This window comes from Babylonia areolata, chromosome 22, assembly GCF_041734735.1.
Source record: "Babylonia areolata isolate BAREFJ2019XMU chromosome 22, ASM4173473v1, whole genome shotgun sequence".
In the NCBI taxonomy this organism is placed as follows: domain Eukaryota; kingdom Metazoa; phylum Mollusca; class Gastropoda; order Neogastropoda; family Buccinidae; genus Babylonia; species Babylonia areolata.
Genome location: NC_134897.1, coordinates 18413620 through 18428619, shown reverse-complemented (window position 1 = coordinate 18428619; position 15000 = coordinate 18413620). Strand labels below are relative to the sequence as shown.

Sequence of the window (15000 nt, the reverse complement as noted above, 5' to 3'; positions counted from 1 at the left end):
CGCCGCCACCCACCACGGCGCCGGCCACCTGACCTCGCTGGACTTCCACCGCTCCCAGTTCTGCGACTACCGGCAGCTGCTGGGGCTGCGGCAGTACCAGGCGCTGCACGCGGGGCTGGGCCCCTACGCCGCCTACCTGGACCCCTACACGCAGTACCTGTACAAGGGCGACCCGCGTGCCAGGTACGTGCACGAGGAGCCCAAGCCGTCGCACTCGTACATCGGGCTGATCGCCATGGCCATCCTGAGCTCCAAGGAGAAGAAGCTGGTGCTGAGCGACATCTACCAGTGGATCCTGGACAACTACCCGTACTTCCGGACCCGGGGCCCCGGCTGGCGGAACTCGATCCGCCACAACCTGTCGCTCAACGACTGCTTCATCAAGTCGGGCCGCTCGGCCAACGGCAAGGGCCACTTCTGGGCCGTGCACCCGGCCAACGTGGACGACTTCACGCGCGGCGACTTCCGGCGGCGCCGCGCCCAGCGCAAGGTCCGCAAGCACATGGGGCTCAGCGTGCCCGACGACGACGAGGACTCGCCCTCCCCCTCCCCCAACCCCCTCAGCTGGGGACACGGCGCCGGGGACGTCGCCAAGGACTCCTCCTCTTCCTCTGCCTCCACCGCCGCTGCAGCAGACGACCTGGACAACAACAACGTGACGACGGGTGGGGACGGTGAGGGCGGCGGGGGGAACACAGACAGGGACAGGAACGGGGTTGTGGTGATGGCGGCTGGGGGGCCAGGAGGGGAGGTGCAGAACCACCACCACCACCACCCCCACCATCCCCACCACCACCATCACGGTTTTCTGCCCGCACTGTCGGGAGGCCGTGTGTTGGGAGGAGGGGGAGGAGGAGGGGGTAGTGTGATGCCGCCCCAGCACGTGAGCAAGAAACGTCTGTTCGACGTGGACAGCCTCCTGGCACCGGACTTCCCCGTGGTGGTGGTGCCCAAGGTGCGCCTCCTCAGCTCCACCGCCTCCTCCAACACGGCGCCCAGCGACATGGACTCGGTGACGTCGGACCAGCGCCAGCCCTGCCCAAGCGACGACAGCGACGTGGACATCGAGGGCGAGGAGGAGGACAGTCACCACGAGGACAGAGACATGGACCACGTGGCTGACGAGGAGGAGGAGGAGGAGGGGGAGGAGGGGGACCTCCACCACCACCACCACCACCACAACCTCCACCGTCCCCACCACCAGCAACAGTCCGCGGAACACGCCTCCTCCCCCCAGCCGCCAGAAGATGCGCGTTTGTCGGAAAGCGGTGACCCTGCAGGCATCAAGATGGAGCAGCAGCAGCAGGATGATGAGATGGAGGAGGAGGGAGGGGAGGATGCTTCGGAAAACCCCCGCCCCGAGGAGGACACCCGCAGCCACGGCGTGCAGACCTCGGCGTCAGGGTCCGCCAGCCCCCTGCCCTCGCTGCCCGGCAGCAGCAGCGTGGTGGGCGTTCCCGGCGAGAGCTGCTCGTCAGCCCTGGACCTGTCCTCCTCCTCGCTGACCACGCCCACCATGACGTCACTGTCGGGGATGATGACGAGGGAGGAGGCCGCCGCCGTCAGCAGCATGTCGCTCATCACGGGCACGGGCACTGGCACGGGCGTCGCCCCCTTGCACGCCCTGGTCCTGCCTCGCGCCATGGACGGCGGGCACCGTGCCCGCTGGATGGGTTTGGGACTGGGCATGGGGGTGGGGGTAGGGGTGGGCACGCCCGGGATGGGTGGTCTCGCACCGCCACCACCACCACCACCACCACCGCCCTCGGCAGACCTCGGGCTGCGCCGCTACAGCGCCTTCCATGTGACCGGGGGTGGAGGAGGAGGAGGGGTAGGGGGTGTGGTAGGAGGTGGTGGAGGAGGAGGGGGAGGGAGCCACCACCACCACCCCCACCACGGCGGCGGGTTGCCGCGCGGCTCTCTGACTTGTTCCTCCGTGGCTGCCGCCGCTGCTGCTGCTGCTGCTGCTCCTTTCCTCCACCCTGTGTTCGCGGCCACCCGCTACCAGCCCACCCTCCTCCCTCTGGGTGTCTCCAGCCTCCCCACCTCCCTCCCTTCCTCCCTCCCGTCCTCCCTCCCCTCCTCCTCTGCTTCCTCTTCTTCTTCCTCTGGAGGCGCTGCCGTCATCTCCCAGTCCTCAGGCGGCATGGACGATGCTAGTCAAGACTCTGCCAGTGACCGTGTCTGAACTGTACTGGGGGAGGTGGTGACTGTGTGGGAACACTGGACAGGGCAAGGGGGAGGGCTTGGGGTGGGGGTTGGGTTGGTGTGGTGTGGTGCAGGGACACTGCTGTCGCTTTAATATTATGTGTGTCTCTGTGTGTGTGTGTGTGTGTGTGTGTGTGTGTGTGTGTGTGTGTTGGTGAGGCCTGTGTAAATCCAAAGAAACACGATGTTCCGAATCAGTTCATGTGTTTGTGTCAGACATGTACACACAGAATTATTAATTAATCTGCTGCCAAAAAGAAAGAAGAAGAAAAAAAAAACGATGTGTTGAAATGCAGTGTGGGCGTCACCCTCTGTTGATATCTGTATAATATATATCTAGCTGTTCCCCTTCATTGTTAAATGTTGTGTTGACTGGCAGAGCAGTGATGATGATGATGAACTTAGCTCCGAAGAAAGAGTTACTTTCTTTGATGTTGAGCCCAACTCGGACATGGACCAAAATGAGGTCGATGAATAAACGTTGACTGAAAAACGAAAAATGATTTGGATGTCTTTCCTTTATTGACACGTGTGTAAGAGACAACAAAATCGCATATTTACTGGGTGGTAGTGGTAGTAGCAGTAGTAGTATAGAGAGAGCTGTTACATCAGGACTGGAAGCGACTGGTGATTCTTTCTGAAAGGATGTGGACTTACCGTCGATTGACGTCATATATGTATATACACTTTGCTGGGAAGGGACAGGAATCTTTAACAGTGGCAAGGAGACAGCCGTTGTGTTGGGATATCGGCAGTCGCGTGCTCTGACGCCAGTTGCCGCCCCTGCTGTTTCCGTGTTGTATTTCTGTGCAGACAGTGTGTGTGTGTGTGTAGGGTGGCTGCAGGGAGGGGAAGAGTGGGTGGGTGTGGGTGGCTGGGGGGGGGGGATGGAGGGTGAGGCCCTTTTCCACCAGTCTTGGACTGGTTCTACTGTTCAGTGTTGTAGAGCATAACAATTTCCAACACTGAGACACACAAACACGCTCCATCACACCCACACACGCATACACACACGCACTATTTCTCTCTCTCTCTCTCTCTACACAAACACGTACACACACACACACACACACACACACACACACACACACACACACAGCGCGTGCACACATCGACAAGAACAGACAAGTGTACAAACAACAAAAACAGCCATGTGGTGATTGCAAACAGACTGGGTGTAGGCAGCTTTACAACAACAAACAACACAAAACAAAACATAGAATAAAAAGAGCGGGTTGACAGTGATTTGTTTTTCCTTCAGTGGGCGGGTGTCGGCCTCCCTGCCTGCCGGCCCAGCTCAAGTGGTGGTGGAGCACGCAGCTCTCATTGATTCCAACAGGTTGTGTGTACTTGTGTGTGTGTAGTGTGCATGTGTGTGTGTGTGTGTGTGTTTGCTCAAAACAGCGGGGGGTAGGCCATCACCCAACTGGGGCATTCTCACTGCCATGACCAGGTGATTGTGGTGGTGTCCTTTCAGGCGGTGTCAATGTGTAAATTTAGATAGATACCCTTCTCTCTCTCTCTCTCTCTCTCTCTCTCTCTGCCCATCCCCACTTCCCTCTCCCCAACCCCCACCCCTGTTCTGGAAAGGTAATATTAACCCGTCGGACACTTCATTGGTGTCTACGTTAAATCTGAATGTAGCTTGTAATGGTTTTCTTTGAAGCTACACACGGGAGGTGATTAATGTTTCGAGAGTTGGTATATATTTGTTTGTTGCTATATTTATTTTGTTAATTTTTTTTTTTATTGATTTGTTTGTTGATTTTCGCTCTTAGTGTCTTCAACAAATGCACATACACACAAAATAGAATAAAATAACTACGACACTGGTAAAATCACTGCTGAGTTTTATTATAACTGACACAAGCCATTCCATTCAATGTCTCACTTCCAAAGTAAACACACACACACACACACACACACACACACACACACACACAACAACAACAACAACAACAACGACAAGACAAAGAAAGCGATTGAAAAAACAAAAAACAAACAAGCGAACAAATCTAATAAGCAAACGTACACAAAAGTCACCATCGGCAAACAGTATTGCAGGACACTAACCCAGCGCCCATCTCAGTGTTTATTAACCTCACACGACCACTAGTGCATGTCAGACAGCAACCAGCCGAGAGACAACCACACGTTTCCCCAACGGAGAAAGTATATATAAAAACTGTGGGTTGTAAAAAAATAAGACACACTTTTGATAAGAGGTGTCCAACGTTGTTTCAGACCATTGTATTTGTATTTCTTTTTATCACAACAGATTTCTCTGTGTGAAATTCGGGCTGCTCTCCCCAGGGAGAGTGCGTCGCTATACTGCAGCGCCACCTTTTTTTTCTTTTTTTTTTGTATTTTTTCCTGCGTGCATTTTTTTTTGTTTTGTTTTTGTTTTTTGTTTTGTTTTTGTTTTTTGCTTTCGAAGTGGATTTTTCTACAGAATGCTGCCAGGAACAACCCTTTTTGTTGCCGTGGGTTCTTTTACGTGTGCTAATTGCATGCTGAACACGGGACCACGGTTTATCGTCTCATCCGAATGACTAGCGTTCAGACCACCAATCAAGGTCTAGTGGAGGGGGAGAAAATATTGGCGGCTGAGCCGTGATTCGATCCAGCACGCTCAGATTCTCTTCCTAGGCGGACGCTTTACCTCTAGACCATCACTCCACTTATCGTCCCTTAGTTCTCCAAAACCGGACCTCCCTCTTTCGCCATCGACTTGATTCGCGTCCAGACTTCTGAACTCACAAGCTGTGGGTGGACACAACTGAACAGCACCGACACTGAGCAGCCATTCACGACGGAATTGTAGTTGGATGTGTACAGTACTGTCGTCTGGCATATATCAAGGCGTAGTCGAAACGAACGTATCTGACAATCTGTGAGCGAAGCGCGTGTTTGTTGACGAAACGCGATGCGCCTTACAGTCAGAACAAAGGAAAACAACAAGGGGGAGAGAATCAGTGAGAACAACTAATACACAGGAATGGACGGGGAAGGCAAGACACGGGGAGACGACAAAATAAACAAATACAATGAAAGGGGGAAAAGAGGGAGGGAGGGAGAGAGAGTGACAGAAGGACAAAAGAAAACCGAATGAAATCAAATGAAAGGGGAAAAGAGGAAGGGAGAGAGAGTGACAGATAAGAGCAAAACGAAATAATAACAATAGTAAATAAATAAATAAATGAATAGATTTTTTTTTTAAATGAAATAAATAAAATATCATTAAGGGGGATGGGCGAGGGGGGGGGGGGGGGGCGAGAGATAAGAGCAAAAAACAACAATGATAATGATAATAATAAATTTTGATAATAAACAAATGATAATAAATGAAATAAATGAAATGAAGGGGGGAAACGAGGGAGAGTGACAGACAGAAGTGCATATCCATTGTAGAACGTACAGGAAGCAGGTACAGTCCTACTTAATAGATGATTTTAAAGAATTTGAATAGATGAATAACGCCTCGGTGTCGCTAACGGAGATTGGAAAGGTTGCCGTAGACAAGTCAGCAGTGCACTATCTTTCTCTCTGAGAAGCTTATAGACTTCTGACAGCAACAGAAGCGAAGGAACTACAACCTGAAGTAATCCCTCGATTGCAAAAAACAAACAAAACAAAACAAAACAAAAAAACAACTGTGATAACACACAGATACCACGCTTACTGAAGTCGAGGACACATACATAACGATGATGTCATCGTTCGTCCGACTTCCGCAGTCCACAGACTTTGTATTGCTTACATCCCGTGTTCAACAACGCAGTTATCACTGCCGGATGTGAGGTAACATGTCGCGCTTCACACTGATTGGCTGAACTGTTGGTGTTGGGAGGAAGCAAGGAGGATTGTAGGAACGAGGTTTACTGTTGCGGGTTACTAGTAGCTGTCTTGAATTCGAGATGTCAGGCACATCAAAATAGTTGGAAAATCTTTCCTCATGCCTCCCCCTCCCCCCCCCTCCCCTCCCCAAGAAAAAGACAAGGAAGAGAGAGGAAAATGTGTGCGCAGTTAGGGAATGAAAGTATTACTTCGGTAACCATGGATAACCCTGCGCGCGTGTGATTTGTAGCTTGTCACAAATAGGATGGAATAAAGAATAATCTAAAAAAAAAAAAAAAATTTTTAAGATAAAAAAGAAAAGAAAAAAAAGAGGGAAAGTATAGGTGGCTTTCTCGAGAAAGATAGAGTAAACGCAAACAAACAATAAGAAAATGTTAACAAATAGATAAAGTGTGGGTGCTTGTCTAAAGTTGGGTGGAGTGAACAGAAAAATGCAGGTAATTGTTTAAAGTTGGACTGGGTAAACATGAATAAATAAAGTGTGTAGTTGTCTATAATAGGATGGAATAAAACAAACAACAGTAAAAAGTTAAAATAAGATTTTAAAAAAAGTGAGCAAGATCGGTCATTGTCTCATGTCTGATGGATGAAAGCTGTATGATCAATGGTTGCTCCATTGCAATGGGAAGTCGTTTTCAGCTTAGTCTTTTGTGAAGGACACAAGACTCTCAAACTGGGAGGCAAGATTGCACTGGCTCTTATATTAGTGCTGCATCCTTGGGAGTGGGGGTTGGAGGCGAGCTGGCCTTTGAAAACCAACCGAACACAGTTTCAGTTTCAGTAGCTCAAGGAGGCGTCACTGCGTTCGGACAAATCTATATACGCTACACCACATCTGCCAAGCAGATGCCTGACCAGCAGCGTAACCCAACGCGCTTAGTCAGGCCTTGAGAAAAAACAAACAAACAAATAAATGCATAAAAAAGAACTACTACTACTACTAATAATAATAATAATACGTATAAGGCGCAAAAAGTCAACTATAAGCGTAGAAATAAATAATTAAAAAAATGATAACAATAATATATTTTTTTTAATTTAAAAAAATAATAAACCCGAACACAGACTGTCACAAAGCTCTCATGGCCCAGAGAGTGGGGGATGTAACGTGGACAAGGCACTCAGCGCCGTGATCAAATTCAAGCCCCGATAGTCTGGACATCAGTTGCCTCCTCTGCTCTTCTTATGGTCACTGAGTCGGACATGACTGACTTTCATACGATGATTGACACAATTTTATTTATTTATTTATTTTTTATTATTTTTTTAACGCTTATAGTTGACTTCATCAAGTTTTTGCGCCTTATACATATTATTACTATTAGTAGTAGTTCTTTTTTTATGTATTTATCTATTATTTGTTTACTTTTTTTTTCTCTTAAGGCCTGACTAAGCGCGTTGGGTTACGCTGCTGGTCAGGCATCTGCTTGGCAGATGTGGTGTAGCGTATATGGATTTGTCCGAACGCAGTGACAACCTCCTTGAGCTACTGAAACTGAAACTGAAACTGACACAATACAAGGCGTGCTGGCTGTGACACGTCCCTCTGTCAACAAAACAACATACCGGCCAACCAGTCAGCTCCACAAAAGCTTTTACACAGCGTAGGATATATTAAGTTTGTTTTCCAGTAAGCATCAATTAGAAACGAACTCTAGTTTGCTACTGGTGTCTCCTGAAGAATACGCGCGCGCATGTGTGTGTGTGTGTGTGTGTGTGTGTGTGTGTGTTGTGTGTGTGTGTGTGTGTGAGTTAAACCCTGCTCAGTCCATCCATTCGTGTACATAAATGACCAGAAATCCTGAAAGTTGGTTTTAAATTATTATTTCCAATAACAATCCTGTGTGAACCATTACCTCAATAGACCATCAGTGAAGAGAGGGAGAGAGGGACGAGAGAGAGAGAGAGAGAGAGAGAGAGAGAGAAAAGAAAAGCCCCGTTTTGCCACAAAAGTGAATCATTATGACTCGAGTTTGTAAGTTTTTGGTTTTGTTACTGATTTTTATTTCCGTTGTTTGTTGACTTGGGTTTTGTTCAGTTTAACGTATTTTGCAACAAACCTCCCCCCCCCCCCCCTTCCCCTTTTCATTCATTGCGAGAATGACGTAGGAATGACATGCACTGATTTTCTGCCTGTCCAGTTTTAAGTCAGAACTTCAACAAGGCATAGGTTCAGTTGTTCCAAAATATCTTTCCATTTCACATTGTTGTTTTGTTGTTGTTGTTGTTTTTCTCTGTGTGTGTGTGTGTGGGGGGGGGGGGGTCTTTTGTTTTGTTTTTTGTTCCTATCGTGTTTCTGTATTAATTTGTACATGTATATATATATATATATATATATATATATATAAATAGATGAAAACACAGTTCAAATCAAATGATGTTAATTTAAGAAAAATTATTGATTTAAGTTCGGTTTATGTGGCTGTTTCGTGATTTTGTTATTATCATTATTATTATCATATTATTAGTAGTATTGTTATATATATATATATATATATATATATATGTGTGTGTGTGTGTGTGTGTGTGTGTGTACATATATATATATATATATATTGTTGGTTTTCTTTAGACAAAAGATATACGTACAGAACTACGCATTGTCTGATACAACAAACACATTCTACTTACCTGTTTAAGGTTAAGAAGAAGTTGGGAAGAAGGTGTTGCTGTGCCGTTTTAATGTGTGATGTGTTTCTCTTTCTTAATGGTGTTTGTTTGTTGGTTTTTTGAGTGGTTTTTTTTTTCAAATCTTTCGTTTTATTTTTTTCTGTTCTATTCTATTCTGGGTTGTTGTTGTTGTTGTTTTTCTTTTTTCTTTAAACTGGTTTCGCAGGATTCGGCCAATCGTTATTTCTGACCATGCCCACTTTGAGTTGGGGTTTTTTTTCAAACATTTTTTTCTTTCTTTCTTTCTTTTCTGCCTTTCTTTCTTTCTTTTTTTCTTCTTTGAAAAACTACGGAGTGTTCTGTGAAGAGTAGACTATAGAAATAATGACAAACACAAAAGTTACTGTATACGTGGAAAACGGTTGTAGCGATACCAAAGATATTCCCCGTCTACCTCCAACCAGAGAAAGTCAGTGTATAAAAAAATTAATAAATACATGAATAAAATATAAACAGAATCAGGTCAAAAAGCTAAAATAAAAAGTGGGTTGTGAAATTATATTCGCCATACAGACCTTCTCCATTGTATAGATTCGGGAATCATCCTGTTTTTGTTTCTTATTGTCGTACTGAAACTGCATGTGTGTGTGTGTATGTGTGTGTGTATGTGTGTGTTTACAATTCTTCGCTTATTTGTTTATTCGTTCATCTGTTGTTATTATTAGTATCATTATTATCACATGTTTTTCTACATCTAATTTCATTCCTTTATCTATGTGCTTATGGGTTTGGTAGTGTGTGTGTTTTTTGTTTTTTTTGTTTTGTTTTTTTTTGGTTTTTTTTTAATTCTATTGTCACATATTTTTTCTGCATATAATTTCATTTCTTTATCCATGTGTTTATTCATTTTTTCTTTCTATTTTGTTTTTATTTCATTTCTTATTTTTATTTCATTTAATAACTTGTTCATTTATTTTATGGTTTTATCCATTTATGTGGTCGGTTCTTTTTTTTCCCCTCAAGGCCTGACTAAGCGCGTTGGGTTGTGCTGCTGGTCAGGCATCTGCTTAGCAGATGTGGTGTAGCGTGTATATGTATATATATATTTGTGTTTATATATATATATATATATATATATATATATGGATTTGTCCGAACACTGTGACGCCTCATCGAGTAGGAACTGAACTATTGTTGTACTTTTCTGTATTAATAATGTTCGTGTCCCCTTGCCATGATAATTATGTCCCTTGTTGCAGCTCTCTCTGTGTAGAGTTCTGACCGATACGAAATAAAAGGCGTGTCAAGATTGGTTGGTTTGTGTGTTGTTGATGGTTATTGGCTGTGTTATTTAGTTATTGCCGATGAAAAAGAAGAAGAATGTAATAATAAAGGTATTTATATAGCGCTGAATCTTGTGCAGAGACAAATCAAAGCGCTTTCGCACCAGTCATTCACACGCATGCATAACTCTAAAACTGGAGAAACTGAAGACAAGGAAGAGGCAGGGAAGTGAGGCTATTTTGGGAAGAGGTGGGTTTTTAAGGCCAGACTTGAAAGAGCTGAGTGTGGAGACTTGACGAAGCGAAAGAGGAAGTTCATTCCAATCGCAAGGTCCAGAGACAGAGAAAGAACGGCGGCCAACAGTCGAGCGCTTGAATCTGGGTATGCGTAAACAGAGTTGATCCGAAGTCGATCGTAGTGAGCGAGATGGAGTGTAGAGGTGAAGGCAGCCATAGAATTAGGAAGCAGCAAATTTGTAAATACATTTATAACATAGAGTGCTGATCTTGTACTTTATTCTGTGTGAAGAAGAAAAAGAAGAAGAAGAAGAATCAATGTCCACGCTACCCTCATTAAACCCTGTTCTGCAATGGATTTTATTTTTTCGTGTGTGTGTGTGTGTGTTTCAATTGGGACCAAATTGACAAGATATTGGGTAGTTTAGCTCACTGCAGCGAAGCACTCACAACAGTCCCCGCGCAGCTTCACACAAAACATCAAGCACATACACACACACACCCGCACAAACGTTTGTGTGGAGACAGTAATAAATAAAGAAGAAGAAAATAATCATGGGTGACTGCTGCACTGTACTTGGCGACGGACTCTTTATCTGTTTCTCCTCGGGGAGCACAGCCCGATTCAACACACACAGAAATCTCTCAACCTCAGGCCCACAACTACAAAGCAGTCGTTGGGGGAAGCCTGAGGACCGCAGACACAACCTCCCTTCTCCATCTGTCTCTGTCGGCAGCCGCTGGCAGCAGCTCACGTGTGTGGAGTCCGGTCCATTTTTTGATGTTCTCATGCCAGTTCTTCCGCAGTCTTCCTCTTCTTCTCCCGCCCTCGATGGTGCCTTGCATGATTGTTTTGGACAAGCTGGTGTGTCGAGTGTTGTGTCCAAACCATATCAGCTTGCGTCTCTTCACAGTTGAAAGGAGAGGTTCCTGAGGTCCAGCAAGGTTCTCAGTTCTGCTCCGTACATGTTCATTGGCCCTGTGCTCGATCCTACACAGAAATCTGTGGTTGACCAAATGTAACACCATACAATGCAATACAGTACATCACAATGCAATACAGTATACGCTTGTCCGATTTCTTCTTGTTGAATAATGATTGTCAAGGCCTGACAAACGCATTGTGTGGTTATGTTACTAGTAGTCAGGCATCTGCCTCGCAGATGTTGTGTAGCTCGTATGGATTTGTCCGAACGCAGTGACGCATGCTGGAGAAAATATAATAATGATAATAATAATAAAATAACAATAAAAAAAACCCAAAAATAATAATAATAGAATGAAAAAAAAAAAAAACGAAATCAAGAATAAAGCATTCGTTCAATGCAGCGACCTTTTGTTTTTTCACAAACGCAAAGCGCCCTTTTCGGCACGTACATCACGTGCATTCCCCAGTTCAGTTCAAAAAGCATTTCAAAACACACCTCTTCCATTCTGCCTACCACCCCGAAATGCTGAAGACTATTGTGCTTCTTGGACTTGTGCGGGTGTGTGTGCTTATTTATTTATTTATTTATTGATTATTATTATTTATCATTTTCATTACTACTACCTTTTTTATATCATAATTGTTATTTATTTATTTATGTAAGCTTTTCTATAATTTATTCACCTTTTTTTTCTCAAGGCCTGACTAAGCGCGTTGGGTTACGCTGCTGGTCAGGCATCTGCTTGGCAGATGTGGTGTAGCGTATATGGATTTGTCCGAACGCAGTGACGCCTCCTTGAGCTACTGAAACTGAAACTGAAACTGGACTTGTGTGAGTGGCGTGTGCACGTGTGTGTTGTGTCGGTTTGTTGTCGTGTATGGAAGGAATGTCGGATGTTTGTGTAAACATCTATTATTCAGCCTCTCCAGCTTCCTGTGTGGTTGGTGTTAGTGTCTGTCTGCATTATTATTCTTATTATTCTTATTATCATTATTGTTGTTGTTGTTGTTACTACTACTACTACTACTACTACTGCGCGCGCGCACGTGTGTTTATGTAAGTTTGTGCCTGCCTATGTGTGCGTATGTGTTGAGGGTAGCTGTTAGATACACATGTATGTTAAAATGTATGTATCCAGTGTGTGTGTGTGTGTGTGTGTGTGTGTGTGTGTGTGTGTGTGTGTGTGTGTGTGTGTGTAGTCACATTTTGGTGTGTGTATGTAACATTGATCTAATGTGTTATGCCAACAAAAGCGTTTTTTGTAAAGCACCTAGAGCAGATTTCTGGATAGTGTGCTATATAAGTATCCATTATTATTATCATTATTGTTATTATCATTACTGCTGCTGCTACCACTACTACTACTACTACTACTATTCACTGGGGAGCAAACTGAATTTATGACTACTCCCCAACGCGTCAACATAAGTCAAAATGATATGCACTCTCTCTCTCTCTCTCCGGGATGGGTGGGTGGGGAGGGATAGGGGGATAGGGAGTTGTTGAGGGGAGGTGTGTGTGTGTGGGGGGGGGGGGGGCGTGGGGGGAAGGGGGGAGGGGGGCTCTGTATACAGTTCCATGGGGATCTTGTTTCTTTTTTTGTATTTAGCGCAGACGACAGACAGAGAGACTTGGGAAACAAGGTGGTGCGGGGATGCCGGGGAAGGACACACACACACACACACACACACACACACACACACACACACACACACAAAACAAAAAACAAAAAAAACAAAACACATACACATATATATAAATATGCAGAGAGAGGGAGAGAGAGAGAGAGAGAGAGGAGGGTGACTGACATTCGGTTCAAACCCGACAGATTTTCATACATGAAAAAGAAAATTAATAAAATAAAATGGGAAGCTCATTTTTGTTTTCGAAGTCTCCATTGAAATTTTCTTTATATAAAAAACAAACAAACAAACAAAAAACAACAACAACAACAACACCTTATCTAATTCGTTCTGTGTGTTGTGTAGGTGGGTGGTGTGGGAGACAACTTACGTCAAATAGGGGGTGGGGGAGGGGGGGAACTTATATAATTTGTTCTTGGTGTTTGTGTGGGTGGGTGGTGTGGGGGACAATTTGCGTCAAACTGGGGTGGGGGGGGGGGGGGGGGGGGGCTGGGGGGGACAAAAAAACAAACAGATATGGCGATAATTCTAAATGACTTAATTTTACTAGTCATTATTTTGACGTCATACTTGTAAGTTGTTGACCCTTTTGTTTGTCGTTTGTCGTTAACCACCAGGGACGTTGGTTTCTCACACACGTAAGTTAGACCACGTCATCGATGGTACTGTGGGGCGTGCATGGGAAGTGGTGAGTAAGACAGGGCGTCTGAAAACACAACAAAACGACAATGTTCTTGTACTTTTAAAAGAGTTGTTTTTATTTTGTTTTATTTTGTTTTGATTTTATTCTGTTTTATTTCGTTTCAGTTTGTTTTGTTTTATTTTATTTTATTTTTATTTCGTTTTTGTTTTTTTTTGTTTTTGTTTTGTTGTTGTTGTTGTTTTTCATTTCGTTTTGTTTTATTTTTATTGTATTATATTGTCAATACTTAAAACTGATATCCCTTGACGTGACAGGATGTTGATTGTGGATGGAAGGTGAAAGGAGTTATAATCCAATAGCAGACAGAAAGAAACAACGGCTTGATGAACTTTAATTGCAGAGATGTCAAAAGTTCTCACCCACACACATAAAAAAAAAGAAGAAAAAAGATAGTTGCCGAAATTAATGGAACTCACACGCACGCACACATACAAACGCGCGCGCGCACACAACCACACACACACACACACACACACACACACACACACACACACACACACACACACACACACACACACACACAGAGTCTCTCTGTGTTTCTGTCTGTCTGTCTCTGTCTCCCTCACTCTCTCGTTGTTTCTGTCTGTCTGCCGTTCTCTTCAAAATCATACAATATACAAATATTTGTATTATACTTCATTCGCATTTATTTATGGGTTTTCTTTTATCGGCCAAGTGAGAAGAGTGACGGCAGTATTTGTATTGACGTGGTTTGTAAGAGGTGTCCACAATCTGTGTCTGCTGTCATAGAACTGATGAGTGGGGTCTGCAGTATTTGTATTGACGTGGTTTGTAAGAGGTGTCCATAATCTGTGTCTGCTGTCATAGAACTGATGAGTGGGGTCTGCAGTATTTGTATTGACGTGGTTTGTAAGAGGTGTCCACAATCTGTGTCTGCTGTCATAGAACTGATGAGTGGAGTCTGCAGTATTTGTATTGACGTGGTTTGTAAGAGGTGTCCACAATCTGTGTCTGCTGTCATAGAACTGATGAGTGGGGTCTGCATGTTTTCTGCTGCAGCGTTTAGTGGGGAGGATGAAATAAATACTGTGATGGTCATGTGTACACATGAAGGGGCTGTGTTCATTGTTGTTTTCTGTTTCTCTCTCTCTCTCTCTCTCTCTCTCTGTCTGTCTGTCTGTCTGTCTCTCTGTTTCTTGCGCTCTCTTGCTCTCTGTCTACATGTCTCGCTCGCTCGCTCGTTCGCTCTCTCTCTCTCTGTCTCTCTCTCTCTCTTTCTCTCTCTCTCACTCTCTTTCTTTCTCTCTCTGTCTCGCTCTTTCTCTCTCTGTCTCTGTCTCTCTCGCTCTCTCTATCTCTGTCTCTCTCTCTCTCTCACTCTCTCTTTCTCCCCTCCCTCTCTCTCGCTCTCTCTCTCTCTCTCGCTCTTTCTCTCTCTCTCTCTCTTTCTCCCCCCCCTCTCTCTCTCGCTCTCTCTGTCTTTCTCTCTCTCTCTCTCTCGCTCTTTCTCTCTCTCTCGCTCGCTTGCTCGCTCTCGCTCTATCTCATACACACGCACGCGCATACAC

At 44.9% G+C, this 15000-nt stretch overlaps 1 protein-coding gene across 2 annotated transcripts in view; it reads left to right on the top strand.

Annotated features, from left to right (window-relative positions):
* Window positions 1–2653, top strand: part of LOC143297292 (uncharacterized) — a 75029-nt gene extending 72376 nt beyond the window's left edge. For both annotated transcript variants that reach the window (XM_076609561.1, XM_076609562.1), the window contains exon 2: window positions 1–2653. This exon is cut by the window's left edge and continues 430 nt beyond it. In XM_076609561.1, coding sequence (XP_076465676.1) covers window positions 1–2188 — 2188 coding nt within the window. In that variant the 3' untranslated portion in view covers window positions 2189–2653.
* The last annotated feature ends 12347 nt before the right edge of the window (window positions 2654–15000 follow it).